This window comes from Hyalella azteca, unplaced genomic scaffold, assembly GCF_000764305.2.
Source record: "Hyalella azteca isolate HAZT.00-mixed unplaced genomic scaffold, Hazt_2.0.2 contig1004, whole genome shotgun sequence".
NCBI lineage: Eukaryota > Metazoa > Arthropoda > Malacostraca > Amphipoda > Hyalellidae > Hyalella > Hyalella azteca.
In genome coordinates, this window is record NW_025931337.1 from 105,348 (window position 1) to 121,230 (window position 15,883).

At 35.7% G+C, this 15,883-nt stretch overlaps 1 protein-coding gene across 2 annotated transcripts; it reads right to left on the bottom strand.

Annotated features, from left to right (window-relative positions):
* Positions 1 to 864: 864 nt before the first annotated feature.
* On the bottom strand, positions 865 to 9,786 carry LOC108680529 (calnexin). 2 transcript variants are annotated; one of them, XM_018169357.1, is made up of 13 exons: positions 9,593 to 9,786; positions 9,117 to 9,318; positions 8,646 to 8,839; positions 8,062 to 8,220; positions 7,330 to 7,434; positions 7,012 to 7,179; positions 5,993 to 6,084; positions 5,462 to 5,693; positions 5,028 to 5,168; positions 4,451 to 4,573; positions 3,563 to 3,889; positions 3,206 to 3,259; positions 865 to 3,170 (listed from the first exon to the last, which is right to left on the bottom strand). In XM_018169357.1, exons 1-12 carry the CDS (start codon positions 9,725 to 9,727, stop codon positions 3,212 to 3,214), a joined length of 1,926 nt encoding a protein of 641 aa, XP_018024846.1. In that variant the 5' UTR covers positions 9,728 to 9,786; the 3' UTR covers positions 865 to 3,170; positions 3,206 to 3,211. The 2 variants fall into 2 exon arrangements, with proteins under 2 accessions (XP_018024846.1, XP_018024845.1); XM_018169356.1 differs by having other exon boundaries at positions 865 to 3,259.
* Positions 9,787 to 15,883: the final 6,097 nt, after the last annotated feature.

A 15,883-nucleotide genomic window follows, 5' to 3' on the forward strand; every position in this document is an offset into this window, starting at 1 on the left:
GCACTATAGCGCCTTTTTTCCATAAATAAGAAAATGCGCTAAAAATGTCCCTAGAACATACTAACTTTCGGGTGCTTCTCCTATTCGGGTGCTAATTTCTCACAATTGTCTTCCAATCAAGATCTATCAATTAGTATTGAGATGATAATCTAACGGTTGATCCTGGAAACTTACTTTAATTATAAGTATTTCATGAATATTTATTTACTCTAAAATTCAATTTTTAAATAAAGATATAAAATTTGCATTAAATTCAAAGTTCGGTTGACACATTCGTTCTATCATTGCATCCAGCATTATCTCTTTTCCTCGCATTGTTGTAGTTTTTAGGAGTATTTACCCATAGAGTTAACATATTCAATAATTAGATTTCGAAGATACGTAACTCTAAACATTTTAAAGCTAATCAATTCGAGAACTCGTCACCAACATTTGCCGTTATTCGGTAAATTGTTTTAACATGTCATTCCCACGTCTTGGGGCCATTTTACAACTTATTACCTCATCAAGTAAAGACGAGTTTTGATTTATTTGGAGCGCGACCTGAGCCAATTTAAGGTTTTTGCTTCTATAGTTTAACGTAACATGAAGATGAAACAATTATAACCGTTACCCCGAATGATTTGCCAACACTTTGGACTTTATAGTCCTCTCTAATAAAGCAATAATCCCTTTGTGAATTATAACGTGCAGGGAAAGAAACCTTAAAAGATGATTTGCCTCACCAACTTCATTTGAATCTCCAAGCAGAAGTGTATAACCAACACCCGATTTCGATAGAACCTGAAATGCCACGTTCCAGTGCGATGTAAGAAAAGTGAGAACTAATATGAAGTGAAAGTTTATAGGGTAGAAACACAACGATGGTATTCAATCGCTTTTTAATGGGACTTATTCCGATACAAATGACAAGAAAAACAACGTATCCTACAGCATCCCAAATCAAGATTGCATACGGATAAATGAAATCATCTCCACTGAAGCGCAGCTTTTTGATGCACGCATTAATACTGTTGTTATAGATTGAAGAGATACATAGGCACGAAGCTAATAAAAATATATGAATTTATAAACGATTTAGATGAATTACAAAAGAAAGAAAATAATCTGCGTACTACAACTTTGCTTTAAAAAGATAGAAATTTTCTTCAAAATAACACCGCATATAAATCCAAATTAAGCTTTATAAATAACCAAATAGAATACCTCGAGGCTTGCGAACCAACAAGAATTATACAAAAGCGAAACAGATTTGCTTAAAATGTTCATAAACATCAAATCAAATGTAAGAATACAAAATCAACCAAGAAACAATTGCTGCGTGTTTATAAGTGATCAGATGGAGCACTTCACCAAACGTACCCATACGGAAACAGATCTCCGGCATTCGCACCTGAAATTTTCTAGGCCGCCGACAATACCCGCTAAGATACTACATAGTTCACTGCAACATCAGCTCCAGAAAATACCAGGACTGAGGATGGAAATGACGCGCATGTTTACGTTCAAAGAAGGCTCCGATGCATAGCTGGCTTAAGGAAAATACTATGTCATTACTCTTAATCGTTCAACACATAAGCTAATAAAGTAAAATTTAATTCAAATTAAACGTTAAGATAGATTACTCGACTACTGCTAAATCAAACTTTACTACACACGTGCCGCATTCCGACATGACGCGTTCAAAAAAATCCAGTCAACTGGACTAGATAATATGCAGAATGAAATCTCTTCCTATAAATCGTTAAAGCACAAGAGATACGTACCATGAATAAAACCAAGTCGTATCTTTGCAGTTACACACATAACTTATAACCTTAAAGCTAAAAGACACGACTTCAGTTACCATAAGAAAGCATATTAGAACCTAAGATCCATTATTTATCGGCTTTTTTGAACCCCAAACCCTTAGCATGATGTTCACTCTGTGCCTAAATATTCTCTTATTCCTCTACACTAGACAAGAGCTAAATTTTATACAGTTAAGGCTTGTTGGAGTTCAAGGTTAATTAGAGGATTGGATTTGAAGTCATTACGTTGAATAACTTCTTCACATATATAAATAATCCAAGTAATGGTTACTCTGCTGAGACACTATAAAATATGGAATTCCTTTTGAGGATAGCGGTCAGCAGAACGGCTATATCATTCATGCTACGAGAAATAAATTCCTAACTACATAAAGCAAGACATACCAATGTACGTATAGTGGCGGTTATCGATATAAGCAAGAGAAGTAATGAATATACGACGTAAGGATTCCAAGGCAACTTTCGATCAAATTAACAGAGCTTGATAAATCCTCACTAAATTTTTCATGTACTCTAACACGTTACAAAACAGCAAAGAAAATACAACAAATGTATTCATTATATCACGAATAGCAATACAATAGAAATGACATTTTCAGGGGCTCCTAGAGGCGTATAAATAATTAATCGAGCGACTCGTGTAACAGTATTCAGGACCAAGATATTAATGAAATTCTTCAATATAATAAAGGAGACAAGACAACATGACTGATATGACGTAACGATGATAGTGGCTTCAAATAATAACTTATCTGACCTAAAGAAAGCATCATTAAGGATATGGACACACAGGCAGACACACACACTCGATAGACTTATATTATACGTAGAAACTATAAAACACATTTATGTTGATCATAAAACATCGTTAACACGCAAGTGACAATTAGCCTTTTTTTGGAATCAAAATTTACCAAGTATCAATAAATTCTATCGTGATTCCATTGAAGAAAAGATTCTTCTGTAGAAAGCTCAGTTAACAATACGGACTCAACTTTACGATCACTGGCCAGTGCGATATCCTTAGACCAATACTACAAAATTCCAACACTGAACTAAAGATACCCTCAGCCATTTCCAAAACACATACAGAATGAAAGTTGTCTAAGATATTCAAATCAACACACCAAGACGCCGGCAATTTCCTTCTATTCACCGGATGGGCAAAAATAAACAGAAAATGTTTGCCTCTGAGTTTATGACATAATCCCCTAAAGTTATTGATCAAAACAATCCACTAGAGCCGCTTGACAATCAAACATGAGTTCCCGACTCTGTGAATGAAAAAAAAAACGAAGTTCTGGATAACTTTTTAACCTGCTATCAAAAAACCCCAGCACCGTTTCGTAAATGAACAGTTTGTCTTTTCAAATTATTGGTCATCAAGCATTTTTATCCCTCTAATCTCGGCGAGGTTTTCTTCGCTGACGAGGCGACGGCTGCTTTTCCTGTGGACGAGACAAGATGATTAAGAACGGGGAAAAATTCACAGATCTATCGCAACAATATTTCAGAACAATATTTTTCATATGAGCTTTGAACAACTGAACCAATGTCGCTCGTTACTCGATTATTTAGTTGCAATGCCAATAAATGAAAAGATAAAAAGGTGACAATAGAAAAAGAAGTTTTAGAAAAAATTGATCTCAAGCCATCAATTTTAACAAAAGATTCAAATAATAATTCATAGAGAACAGTTAAAATTTAATCAGTGTTTTGAAATGCTTTTAAATTTATATACAAACTCTCACCTCATCTGATTTACTGGACGGATCATCGAGGCCATCTGCGGCCTCCTCTTCTTGTGAACTTCCTTCTTCTTTATCGTCTTGTTCTTCTCCATTATCCTCATCTCGATTCTCTTCTTCGGGTTTTTCTTTCTCTTCCTCCGCTTCTGCATCCTCTTCCTCTGCTTCTGCATCCTCTTCTTCCTCAGCATCCTCAACCTCATCAACATCGTCACCTACATCGTCATTATCTTCTTCCTCTTCAACAATTCCTTCAGGCCTGTCCACGTCATCCGAGGTGTGGGCGTCGGTCTTTTTGCGTGATGCTTGATCTTCTTCAGCTTTCCTATCCTGTAAACAAAAAAATATCAATCAACAGGAACCTTATTTTTCCAAATTGAACATTCAAAAAAATTATTTTAATTATATCTTGACACGTTAACACAAATAATCCTCACATTGAAATACAGTGGACACTCAGAGGTGGACTGACTCAGAAATCGACAAGATCAAAAGTAGACGCAACATTTTGCAAAAATAAAGGCTTCAAGTTGTCGGAAAATCTCAAGTCGATGCAAGGCATGTGCTTTTTATAAACTACTGCTGCTGTATCACAAATTCAATACTAATTTGCGTTAGTCAGGAGCATTAATCAGTTGCCCAGAAAATTAGATCGGGCATTGCGGCATTTCGTTCGGGATCAGGGCTTCAATAAAAAAAAATTCGGATTAACTCCATTATCATTTATAAATCATCATTCAAAACACACCTAATCCTAGTCATGTTTCAATGCCACGTAATCAAAGAATTTTTTTCTGGACGATAATCATTAATAATTTAATCCAAAACTAGAGCATTTTCCTATTTCGTCAATTCTAAATCGACAATATGAGACACGTTAATGCCACTGACTATAGGCGAGGCACAGCAGCACATGATGACTAGCACGACCGGCACGGCCACCAGCAGCACGTAGATGGCATACAACCAGGGCCTCTCGTTGCTGTAGTCCAGGAATCGCTGCAACACACCGCCCTGACCACAACATCAAAAACTTAGAAACTTGGAATTTCAATGCAAGACTAAAGTTCAAAATGTAACACACATCGGAAGATAGCATGGATATGGATACAAGTTAAATTTCACCATGTGCATCACCATGTTTTGTACTGTAGGAATTAATACCTATATGTATTTTTAAAGTTATTTGAGCTACGTAAAAGCGAAGTGTAATTATTCATTGCATGATCAAACTCAAGAGTAACTACTTGACCCAGCAAACAATAATAAATCAAAATAAGTGAATCCCTGTTCAATATACGATGAACATATTGACAAATATTTTTTGATAGATAAATAAATAGATAGCAGCAAATAATCAGGAAAATGTCGAGGCGGCTTCACATACAAAAATCAAAATAATGGGTTAACAGACTAATAAAAAAAATTTCTCGACATTAAAAGTAAAAGCAAAATTAGAGAATCTCACCTTGCCCTTCTCGAGCTTAGCAATCTTGAGATCGAAAGTCTCGGCAGCAAACTCCTTTGCTTCAGCAATGTTGTCCGAGATGAAAATGTTGTCAAACAAGATATTATTTGACATGGACCACAGCTCGAACCCAACGGCGCTCTAAGAATGGATGAAGAAGATCAACACAATCAATTTTATTGGGCTATTTGAACTGCAACTCATAGTAATCAACCTCTTCTTGAACAGTAAATCTCCTAGTGAAACCAATAAAGTTTAACTAAAATGGACGTACTTGAAATGAATTCTTCCAATAAATAAATACTTTAAAAATATTCAGCGTTTTATGAGCTCAAGCTAGAACACAGAAATTTTCAAGTTATACTAGTGGTACGACATAAGGCGGCAGAAAATACTTAATAATAATTTGACGGAGGGAAGGAGAATGAACTCACAATAGGGGTCATCTTGAACGGCTCGAGATCATTGAAGTAATTGGGGTTGGGAATCATTTGTGGCATCCAGACTCCTCGATAGTTGGGGTTAGTGATTTGCTTGGGCTTCCACTTGCCCCTGAAGTTGGGGTTGTCAATGAGAGGACGTTGCCAAGGCCCGCAGCCAGGTGCCCCGGAGCAGGCAGGGTTGTTGATCAGAGGCGCCTCCCACTCGCCGTCCATTTCGTTGTCCCTGCGCGTATCAGCCAATAAGATTGTCGGTATTAACGATCTTGTCTAGACTCAAATTGAATGCGATTTTTTAAAGGTACGTATATGATTTTTGTTTAGAGTGCAATAAATTAAAATTCAAATTAAAGCATATTAATTTGCTAAAAAATTATTTCACATTTCACCAGCAGGAAGACATTGTAATTAGTTACACCTACACACCCTCATCACTATAGCACCCACAGAAGTGTCCCAGACTCCAAGAGTGTACCAGTTACAGCTTCAGGTAAATGTGAATGATGAAGATGATTAATAAATTACCAGTCATCTGGACGGACTGCCTCGGGATCGGGGATCATATCGGGCTCATTCTCCAGCCACCCGCTAGGCATGGTGGCGCTGGCGTCAGGGATCTGTGGTAAATCAGGTGTTAAGGATTACTTTCAAATGGTCGATAGAACTAGTGATTAAATTTAATGAAAGAAAAAGAACACAAATCAGTGCTAAAAACAAAAACAAATGAGTAACGTAACTACGTAGAAATAGCTGCATATATATTTTAAGCAAGTTTGATTGAAGACCAGAGCATGCTTCAATTAAATCTTAATTTTTTTCAATGAAACGAACAAAATTTCTTGCTGGCGCCGGGAGATCAAAAAGCAGGTTACCAAATGAAATTTCAATGGAATGCGAAGTTTGCAAGTTGATAGCTGGAGATTTCTTCAGTCTTCAGCTATCAACTTGCAAACTACAAGATTAGTCCGGATGCTGAAATTATTTTCAGAGTAATTTCAAGTTTAGATTTCAAACTGTATCCGCAATACCTTTGATTTGTACTACTGTCATTTCCAAAAGTTTATTTTCAAGTGTTGCAAAACCCTTCACTTGCTTGATAATGATTATTTTATATTAGAAGCGTCCCATTCCATTAAAATGTCATTTGGTAACCTGCTTTTTGATCTCCCGGTGCCAGCAAGACATTTTGTTCGGCTCACTGAATGAACAAATAAGAAGATTACGTATTAATAAAAAGCATTCTCTGGCCTTCAATCAAACTTGCATAAAAGAATGGCTCCTGCCGAATTACACCAATATTTTTTTAAATATATATATGTTCTAAAAACCAAGTTAACACGTTGTAGTTTATTTCTGCAACATCAATGATCAGCGAAGAAGATAAAAAATTCCAGAACAAAATTTAAACGGAAGCCCTGAATCACCAGTTGAAAATTAGATCCCACTTTAAACATCGAATCTGATAGTGGCTAATCAAGGGGGAAACTTTGAATAATAAGCAGTACCGGTATTAGACTTCAATTTTCATTTCATTGAAACGGCACCTTTCTGGGAGCATCATCGTCCCAATCCTCAGGCTTCACATCTTCAGGATCAGGAATAGTTTCTCGCTCATCCCAGTCGGTAGGCTTGGAGTCATTGGGGTCGGGGATCTCAGGCTCGGGGTTAACAGGCGGAGTGAAGTCTTCCAACAAGTTGCCTGTGTTGATCACCTAAAAAAATTGCACACATTTTTTAAAAATCCAAAACATTTATTTGGGCAGCATTAGCATGAAAAAATATACATATACACAATCTTTTTGTTTTCAGCTACGTATCATTTCCTAAGATGGAATTTTTCCATTGCTAACTATGAGACTCACTTCGTGATCAAGACTCATTTCAAAAGTGTTGTCAGGTCTGATGATGAGCGTGTAGAGATGTGGTCGCTTGTCAGAGAACGAGTCCTCAAATTTGCCAAGTGGGCGCTGTTGATAGAACATGAATTTAAACCAGACATGGAATGTGCCATATAGCTTGATATCTATCTACACATGATAAATTCAACAAATTAATATTGATTACATCTTATAAAGAAGATGCCGCATGGCAATAAAACAGTGAAAAGACTCGTATTGACTGGTACAATTGCATTTTTGAGTAAAAATAGTGAATTAACGTCGTTAATCAACAAAAATCGCATTAGTAAAATGAAGCGAAACAGGATTGGATCAAATGCTGGAAGAAGCTTTGCAACAAAAAGAACAGTGTAGAATGGACGAAAGAAAACGAGGGCAAGTTGGCCATGGCTCCATCTTCCATGCATGGGAAGGGCTACAAAATTGGACTAGTATACTCGGCCACTCCAAATAAACATTTTTATATGAAAAAATAAGAGGGCAAAATTTACATGATTGGCATACTTTTCAGAATTTAGTACCTAGATCCTGGGATAATTTTGGAAAACTTGAAGAATTAATAGTAGATAAATTAAGCTCAATTGTGTTTTTAAGAGATAAAATTCCAATTACAATTGCACAATGGCAGAGAACAAACAAAGCCAAATTTTGATGCAATATCAAAATGAGTAAAATGCCAGTAAGTCCTTAACTTACCTTAGCATGTTTTTCCTCAATACTGCCATTGAGAGGGTTAACATGACGGAAGATGAAGTGCATTTTAAAGTCATTGCCACATTTGTCAGGCCCAAACATGATGGTGTAGGGAGTTTTCTCCTGGAACTCAGTCAGCTTTCCATCCCCTAGGCTCAGCAACTGAAGAAATACATTTTGCATTAGATGAGATATTATTTAAACAGAAAAATATAGAGTCCCAAATTGAGAATGAAATGCATTGATGCATAATTTTTCAGGTTGATCAAACGGAATATATTGACAAAATATTTATTCTTGTATAACATTACCATTTTCAACTGCAGAGCTTACAAAATTTTTTAAGATAAAAATTATTTATATAAGATATCAATTGATGTTATCTCAAATAAGCAAAGCATTCCATGAATATACTGGTCATGGCAACATGATCAATTCTTGCTCACAGGCCTATAAAAGTTGTACTATGAAAATGAGAAGCCCACGATGAATATTCAGGATACTAACAGATAAAATTATTTAACTACTAACAATGACGTAATGCGTCATAAATCTACAATAATAAACATTACTAATCAGCTACTCACTTTGAGGTAAGCACCACCACACTCTTGTCCCTCTTGTAGGGTCACGTCATACTGTACTACAAATGGCTTGGCACCAAATTTGAAGGGGCGACTGAGAGGAGCAGAAATGGCAGCATGCTTGGCTTTGGACTTGAGAACAAGTCCTCTGTCACCCTTCAGGAGAGGCACAACAGGTTCTTCCACCGACCAAACCCCTGCCAAAAAACAGTAAGCCATTTTACACCCAGAAAGAAACAGGTAAGCCATTTTACAGCCAGACTCTAAAAAAACCTTTTGTAAACATTTAAGTAAAAATTTCAAGAGAAAGCAAGCATGACGAAAAATAATTTGTATGGGTATACTTAAACCAATTTTTTCAGAAGGTGCATCTCAAGGTCTAAAAATCAAACCCTTCTGTAAACCATCTTAAAATAAATAAAAACATTCCAGTTAATGATGTATTCCATAAAAATATGCAAGCTTCACAATTACCGTCATATTTGGCAATTTCTGCATCAACTCCATCTTTCTTAGCTTGTGATTTGATCCAAGTTTTGCTAAATTTGACAATGTCATCAAAAGTTTCAGCCATATAAGAGTTGGGAGGAGGTTTGGGAGTGGCATAAGCAATGTCTTCCTCCTCAACAGCAGGGCTCTCAGTGGAAGCAGCATCTTGTGTCGATGTGCTCTCAAACTGTCGGCACAATATAAAAAATTAATTACAGTACCTATTTCAACAACAACAATTTTAACATTTTGTGAAAACTCCAATCAAATACATTTAAATTCATAGCCATAAACAAGATTAAAACAGATCACTAGCATGTAGGTTTGTTCTCTACACACATTAAACCTTCAAAGAAGAGATCTATAATTAGCTCTCCTCAACATTTTCAACAAAAAATTTTTATTTTAAAGAGTACAAAGCATCAGTTGAAAATAATACAATTTCAGTCACTCAAACTTACCTCCTCAGTTTCCACAAAAGAATCTGCATCAAAATCTTCAACAATGTTGGCCTCAGCAGCCATAAAGTGAAATAGTATGAAGACACAAATGAGCCAGAGGCTCTTACTCTTGGGTATTCTGTCTGAAATGCCCATCCTAAGAAAACTGAAAACTTAATCAAAAATATTTGTTTCTATCTGAAAATAAGAATACCCTAAAATTAAAATGATAAATGAGGGCACATTGGTGGAGAACACATATTTGCATGGAGGGAAAATAAAAGAATAAACTGACTGAGTCACTGAACAGTAAACATGTGATCTATGGTCAGCCTAAGTGGAGGAAATGTGATATCAGATGGATTTGTATGGCTGCTAAAAACCCTGCAGGTGGCTTAGGCTAAAATAAATTGCCAGTAATTCCATGGAATGCATATAATAACAAATGCAGTGAAAATTAACTAAGAAGCGTAATCTGGAAAATTGAATCTGCATGAAGCTAGAAGCACCTTTAATGGAAGCCACATCAGCTAAAGATGAATAATCAAAACAGCAAGAGCTGCCTACTGTACCAGGAGCAATGTTCATGCAATCTGTATGGCATATTTTTATAACTTCAATGCAACCAGTTGGAACATTGCTCATAGCTACAGATAAGCATTGATTTGTTAACAAAGTAATTTGTTTTTATATAATTAAGTGTTCTAATCCTAAGTGTCGAAATCCAAAATTTTTTTTATGAATGCTTTTTTCCTAAACAGTTCTCATTAATTTACTTATACTATATTTGTCATCATTATTGTTTGCAAATAGATAAGCCTATGGCAGAAAAATAATTTAGTTTACAAGCTGCAATTCATTTTCAGTTGACTAATGATGGTTTTTCTATTTCAGATTGCCAGAGCTGGAAGTCCAAAGAAATAAGTTCATGCCTGCTGATACTCTGGAATGATTCTAAACAGTAAACAATTCATCTCTGTTTCTAGGGTATTCAAATAAATTAGCTATATAATGATACGCTTTTCCCTGAAGAACTAAAATATGCTAAAAATTAATAAATTAAATTCCTTGAAAATTAGTCTTTGTATTTGTCTTATGTGATTAATTTCTTTATAAAAATGATGATTGAACAAGTAATTTTGCTAAAATGTCAATACTAGCTTCCAAACTTTAACAGCCTGGCCTCCAATATAGAATTCTCCATAAGGCTGCTATGATGAACATTTCATAAAAATGTTTGGTGAGAAAAAATTTGCATTACAAGGTGTAATTGGATTGTTTGTACCAATAACTAAATAATTAGAAATAGAAAATATGTTGCTGGAATGTTGGAACAGGCTGTGCTAGTACCAGAATCATAAATAAAAATTTGGTCTCATGACTCATGAATGATATCCTACATATTTTATACAATAACATGCCTACTTTTGCACAAACTCCCAACCTATCTACAACATAGTTTTTACATTTTTAAGAGAACATGCTTGTGAATTCACGGACTACTAATATAATATGTATAAATAAGCGGCATTCTCAAGAAGCAAACAAAAATCATGAATAACTTAAAATGATTAGAATATTGAAATACTTATTTTGATAGTCGCGTATGTAAAATTTAAGTAAAAAAAAAAACAAGCATTTTTAGAAACCTTGTGTGGGCCATTCTAGACTTAAAATATGCTTTACCTCTTTTTTGAATTTAATAAAATTAGATAACTAATACTTGTTATTGTGGAATATCAACAAATAAAATTTTAGTGCAGTGATTTATTTTGCTATTTATTTTCTCATTTGGCTGTAACTCGTAGAAAACTCTGCACAGATAGACTTGGTTACAAAATAGTATTAGAGGAATTAGGAAAACCCCTATAGTAATAGGGGTTTTCCTTGAAAATTCTCATTTCAGGCAATGAATTTTCTTTGTAAAAAAGCATGAAAATATGAAGATACAGCTTTTATGATAAATTGGCAGCATAAACACATGTATAGTACTTGACTTTAGCAATCAATGTCAAGGGACTTTTGTAAACCATACATTTGATTGGACCAAATGGACAGATAGCTCTCAAAGCAATTTTGACTTTTGAGTAAAATATATAGCCAAGATATAATTTATTTAGCAAGTACCTATGTGATAAGAGAGATACCGAGAAGTTTCTCAATGCCAACAAGCATTGAAATCCATGTGGAAACATAAATTTTTAATATTTTTAGCTACTTAATGCCATGAAACTTTACTTAAATACAGCTTTTTATTTTGAACAAAATCAAATTTATTGCCTGTTGAACTGTTGGCACGTTGGTTGGTAAGTACACACTTTGCACTGGGCAGTTACATCTTGTGTGAGAAATGATGCTGGGCTCCTAGTCAGCTACCTAGTGTGCTGACTGAGCTCACTGTACTGCAGACTGTGGAGCAGTCCGTAAAGGAGCATTGATTAGTCCTAAATCTCAATTTTAATATTTTCCTAATATGAATCTCATGTTTAATATTAATTATGGAATGGACTTAGTCTGTCTGGAAAGGTTTTTGAATCAAAGTAGAAATTTATGTCTCAGTTGACTCACTTGACTGCACAGTTGTCATTTATAGTTACTAAACATGGGTCTGGTCTGGAGAGTGGAAACCTGGTGGTTACAAAATAGGTTGGTTAACTTACATTTTTGCTTGTAAATGGTAGTTACATTTTTTGTTGCACTCCAAGTAAATCAAGTTCATTTTTGAGTCCTATAAATAGACTAATAAGTACCGGTAGCTTGGATAGCAGCATTATCATACATAAAAAACTGATTAAAATGTTGAGTTGATGAGGAAATTAACAGATTCTTAAAAATTTGTGGTTTGACACTATGCTTTGAGTTTGAGGAACTATGTGACCAACCATTAGTTAGGTAGAATAAACCAGAGTACCGTCAAACAGGGTGACAAGGAACAGGCAGGGTAAATCGGAATGCGCGTCCCACATTTCGTAGAAATGCTGTAGCAGCTAAACTAATCAAAATTTTGCAAAACTAAAAATAGCAGCATAAACTTCAACATTTTTAATATCTATTATGTATAAAGCTAGTTAAGAAATAATACATTTACTATCTCTAAAAAATCGCTGAAAAAAAGAAAGTGTGAAAAGTGCGACTTTGGAAAAGTACCTCTACTAAGGTCTGGAGCAAAAAAATATTTGCCATATTACAAATTTTAATTACATAAAAGTTGCACACAGGTGTTGGCTTGAAAACACAATTGATGGAATTTGCCTACCTATCTCATTCCAAAAAAATGGCAGTTATTTCCATGCGATGGGGTAATAAGGGACAACCCCCCAGAGGGCTCCAGTTAACAAAAAAGGCTCCAGTTAACAAAAAAAGTCAATTAACAACAAAGAATTTTGGTTACATTTACCTTTCTCAGCAAAAAAAATTCACTTCCCAAAAAATTAATGCATCATCAGCCATCACAAAATTGTGCACAGAATGTCATATATAGCATTGTGCACTGGGCATCATAGAATGAAAAGTAATCAACCTAAACTATGATTTTTTTCTCAAAACACATGATGGTTGTTTCTAAAACATTCCTTCCTGCTTCAGGTATGTTTTTTATGATCTTTTTTATATATTTAATTCATTTAACCCAATTAAAATGGTCTGAAATTACAAGCCATACTGTTAGCTTACAGATACAGAAGAAATGCTATACAGCTGCTGTCCTGTACTCCTGCTGATATGATATATATGAAGCTTGCAGTGGACAAGGTTGTTGTAGCCTAAATGCTCAAAGTCAATGGCTTTTTTTTTTTATACGGTAATATCACATCAATAATACAGTAATAAAAGAATATGGCAATATCATATCAATAAAGGATAAACAAGTAAAAAATACAGAAAATGTCACTTATTCTACATATACATCATCTTGGTACAATGAAAGAGGAGGACTTCAGAGTACTGTTAGACTGTTAGTACCTAGCTAATAGATGACTAGGCTAAGATGAGTAGGTAGCACTCGTAGCAGCAACACTATTGTTTAGCGTAGCAGCAACACTGTTGTGTAGCACTGTAGCAGCAAGTTAGCAACACTGTTGCTGCATGTTGCATAGCAGCAACACTGCTGTCAGTGCTGTGTAGCAGCAAGTGTCCAGCAAGTAGCAACACTGTTGCGCAGCAGCAAGCCAGCAACACTGCTGTGTAGCAACAACACTGTTGTGTAGCCCTACACTCTCAACTCTGCATGCTTCAAAGGTTTTAAAATTGAGTTTTATTTCAAGTGTCTTGGGTTAGGCCTACCACCTTGGACCTCCTACTCCTAGTAGTCTAGTACCCTGTTACTAGGGGTAATTTCTAATTTGGGACGGTTTTATTTTGCGTCAGGCACCTTACAAATAGGCCTAGCATATGGAATTTTTTTGAAGATGCCATTCAAAAGCCCTCTCAAAAAGCTATAAAAATAAAATGAGCCTAAACTTGTTTATGAAATGTTTCATCCTAAGAAGTTAGGTATTAACAAAAAACTTTCAAAACCGTTCCTTGTCACCCAGGTTATTCACCCCATCTGACAGTAGCTACTCAGAGTACTTGGAGTAGTATTGTCAATTTGACATTTCGTAAAAACATTACTTTTTGTGCCAAGGGCCGGAGGGAAATATATGACGAATGAAGCCGCATCACATTTCGCACAATTATTCGTTGACAGTAGACCATTGAAAAAACATGAAATGAACTATTTTTCTAAACTTCAACGTTCATCCTACAAGTTGTAGGATGAACGTTGAAGTTTAGGTTGTAGTTTAGGTTGGTTGGTTGTAGGCTACAACCAACAATGAGTGTCTCAGCAATTAGCAAGTACCCAGGAACCCAGCCTATAAAAATTTTATTTCAAAATGAAGATAATACTAATGTCTGCACTCTGACTCCGGCACTCCCCAGGGACTGGCAGGGAGATTTGACAACTTTGTCAATCTCTAATGACAGTGCAATCATTGCAATGGAAATTATGGAAGTTGAAAGATGAAAACCGCAAGTACCAGTAGCAGCGAGTAATCAGCAACGCATATTACAAACTTCGAAGTGAGCGAGCTCAGCTTCCAGCGGGAAGAAAAAAGAGAAGTTTCTCCAGGTGGAATGAAGAGTAAGACATTTCTTAATTAAACCCAGCGTCAGGCCGTCAGCGAGAACTAAGCCTGCCTATCTAAGCCTAAGGTGCTTGCGAAATAACTCACCCAAGTCCAAATAATTTTACGTTTAAAACAAAACTGCTCAAAAATTAAAGTCAACCCTTACAGAACATTAAATGATCACACCTAATAATATTAATTAGTCTAAAAGACACACCATAAAATTTTCTACGTAAGGCTTATTCAGTTGTTGATTTGGAACCCGGAACGTCAGTTGTTCTAGGGCTCTGTCACGAGAGTAAGATAGGTTTACCCTAATATTTCACTAGAATGTTCTAAGGTGTGTCAGCATTATTTTGATCGAAAGTTAATGTTCTTTTGTAAAGTAATATGAAGAAGCTAACATATTTATTCGCTAATCTCTACTGACAAATCAAGGTGCTTATTGATATTTCAACACGTACTGACGTACACAACCCATTCACCGATACTCCGTCAATATCATTGTCAACATACATTTGCAAGGGCGCCGATAAAGCCCGATATGTAAGATGCATTAACAAAATTAGAATTTTTTGTTGCTCCATCATCTTGCTAGTCAGCACTCATAATTGACAACCTAAATAAATACGCATTTTATTCCTGAATGAGATGGATTACGCTTCAGCAGGCTGGTACATTTATCAAGTCAGAGCGGTTTCTCTGGAATCGATATATTAAAATCATGCAACTCAAGCAAATCGCGACGTTCAATAATGAATTTTACTTGTGAATTAATCCTGGAGCTAGAGACCTTCTTCGGCCAGCCAGCAATAACAACACGAATAACAATACCCAGCCTCATGGACTCACAGGCACCACTCGCGAAAATGCTGGAACACCGTCAGCAGTCATCGCTCAAGGAAGGTCGCTCAGAAGCATTCTGTTGTGCATCCTTCAAAGGAGGTAAAAAAGACGCACGCTGTCCCGGCTCCACTTACTTGCAACTAATTAATGTCTCATCCTGCTCACTTGCTGCACGTAAATGGGAATGGAGGCAGCCTTCATTTTTTAAAGATTGAAAGTTAGCACGCAAAATAGGCGGGAGGGGGGTATGAAAATAGTTCAAGGCGTGTACTTCATAATAATTATTATTATTTGGCATAAGTAATTGATATTTCGCGTACAACAATAGAAACATGAATGACAACGACATCAACTTATT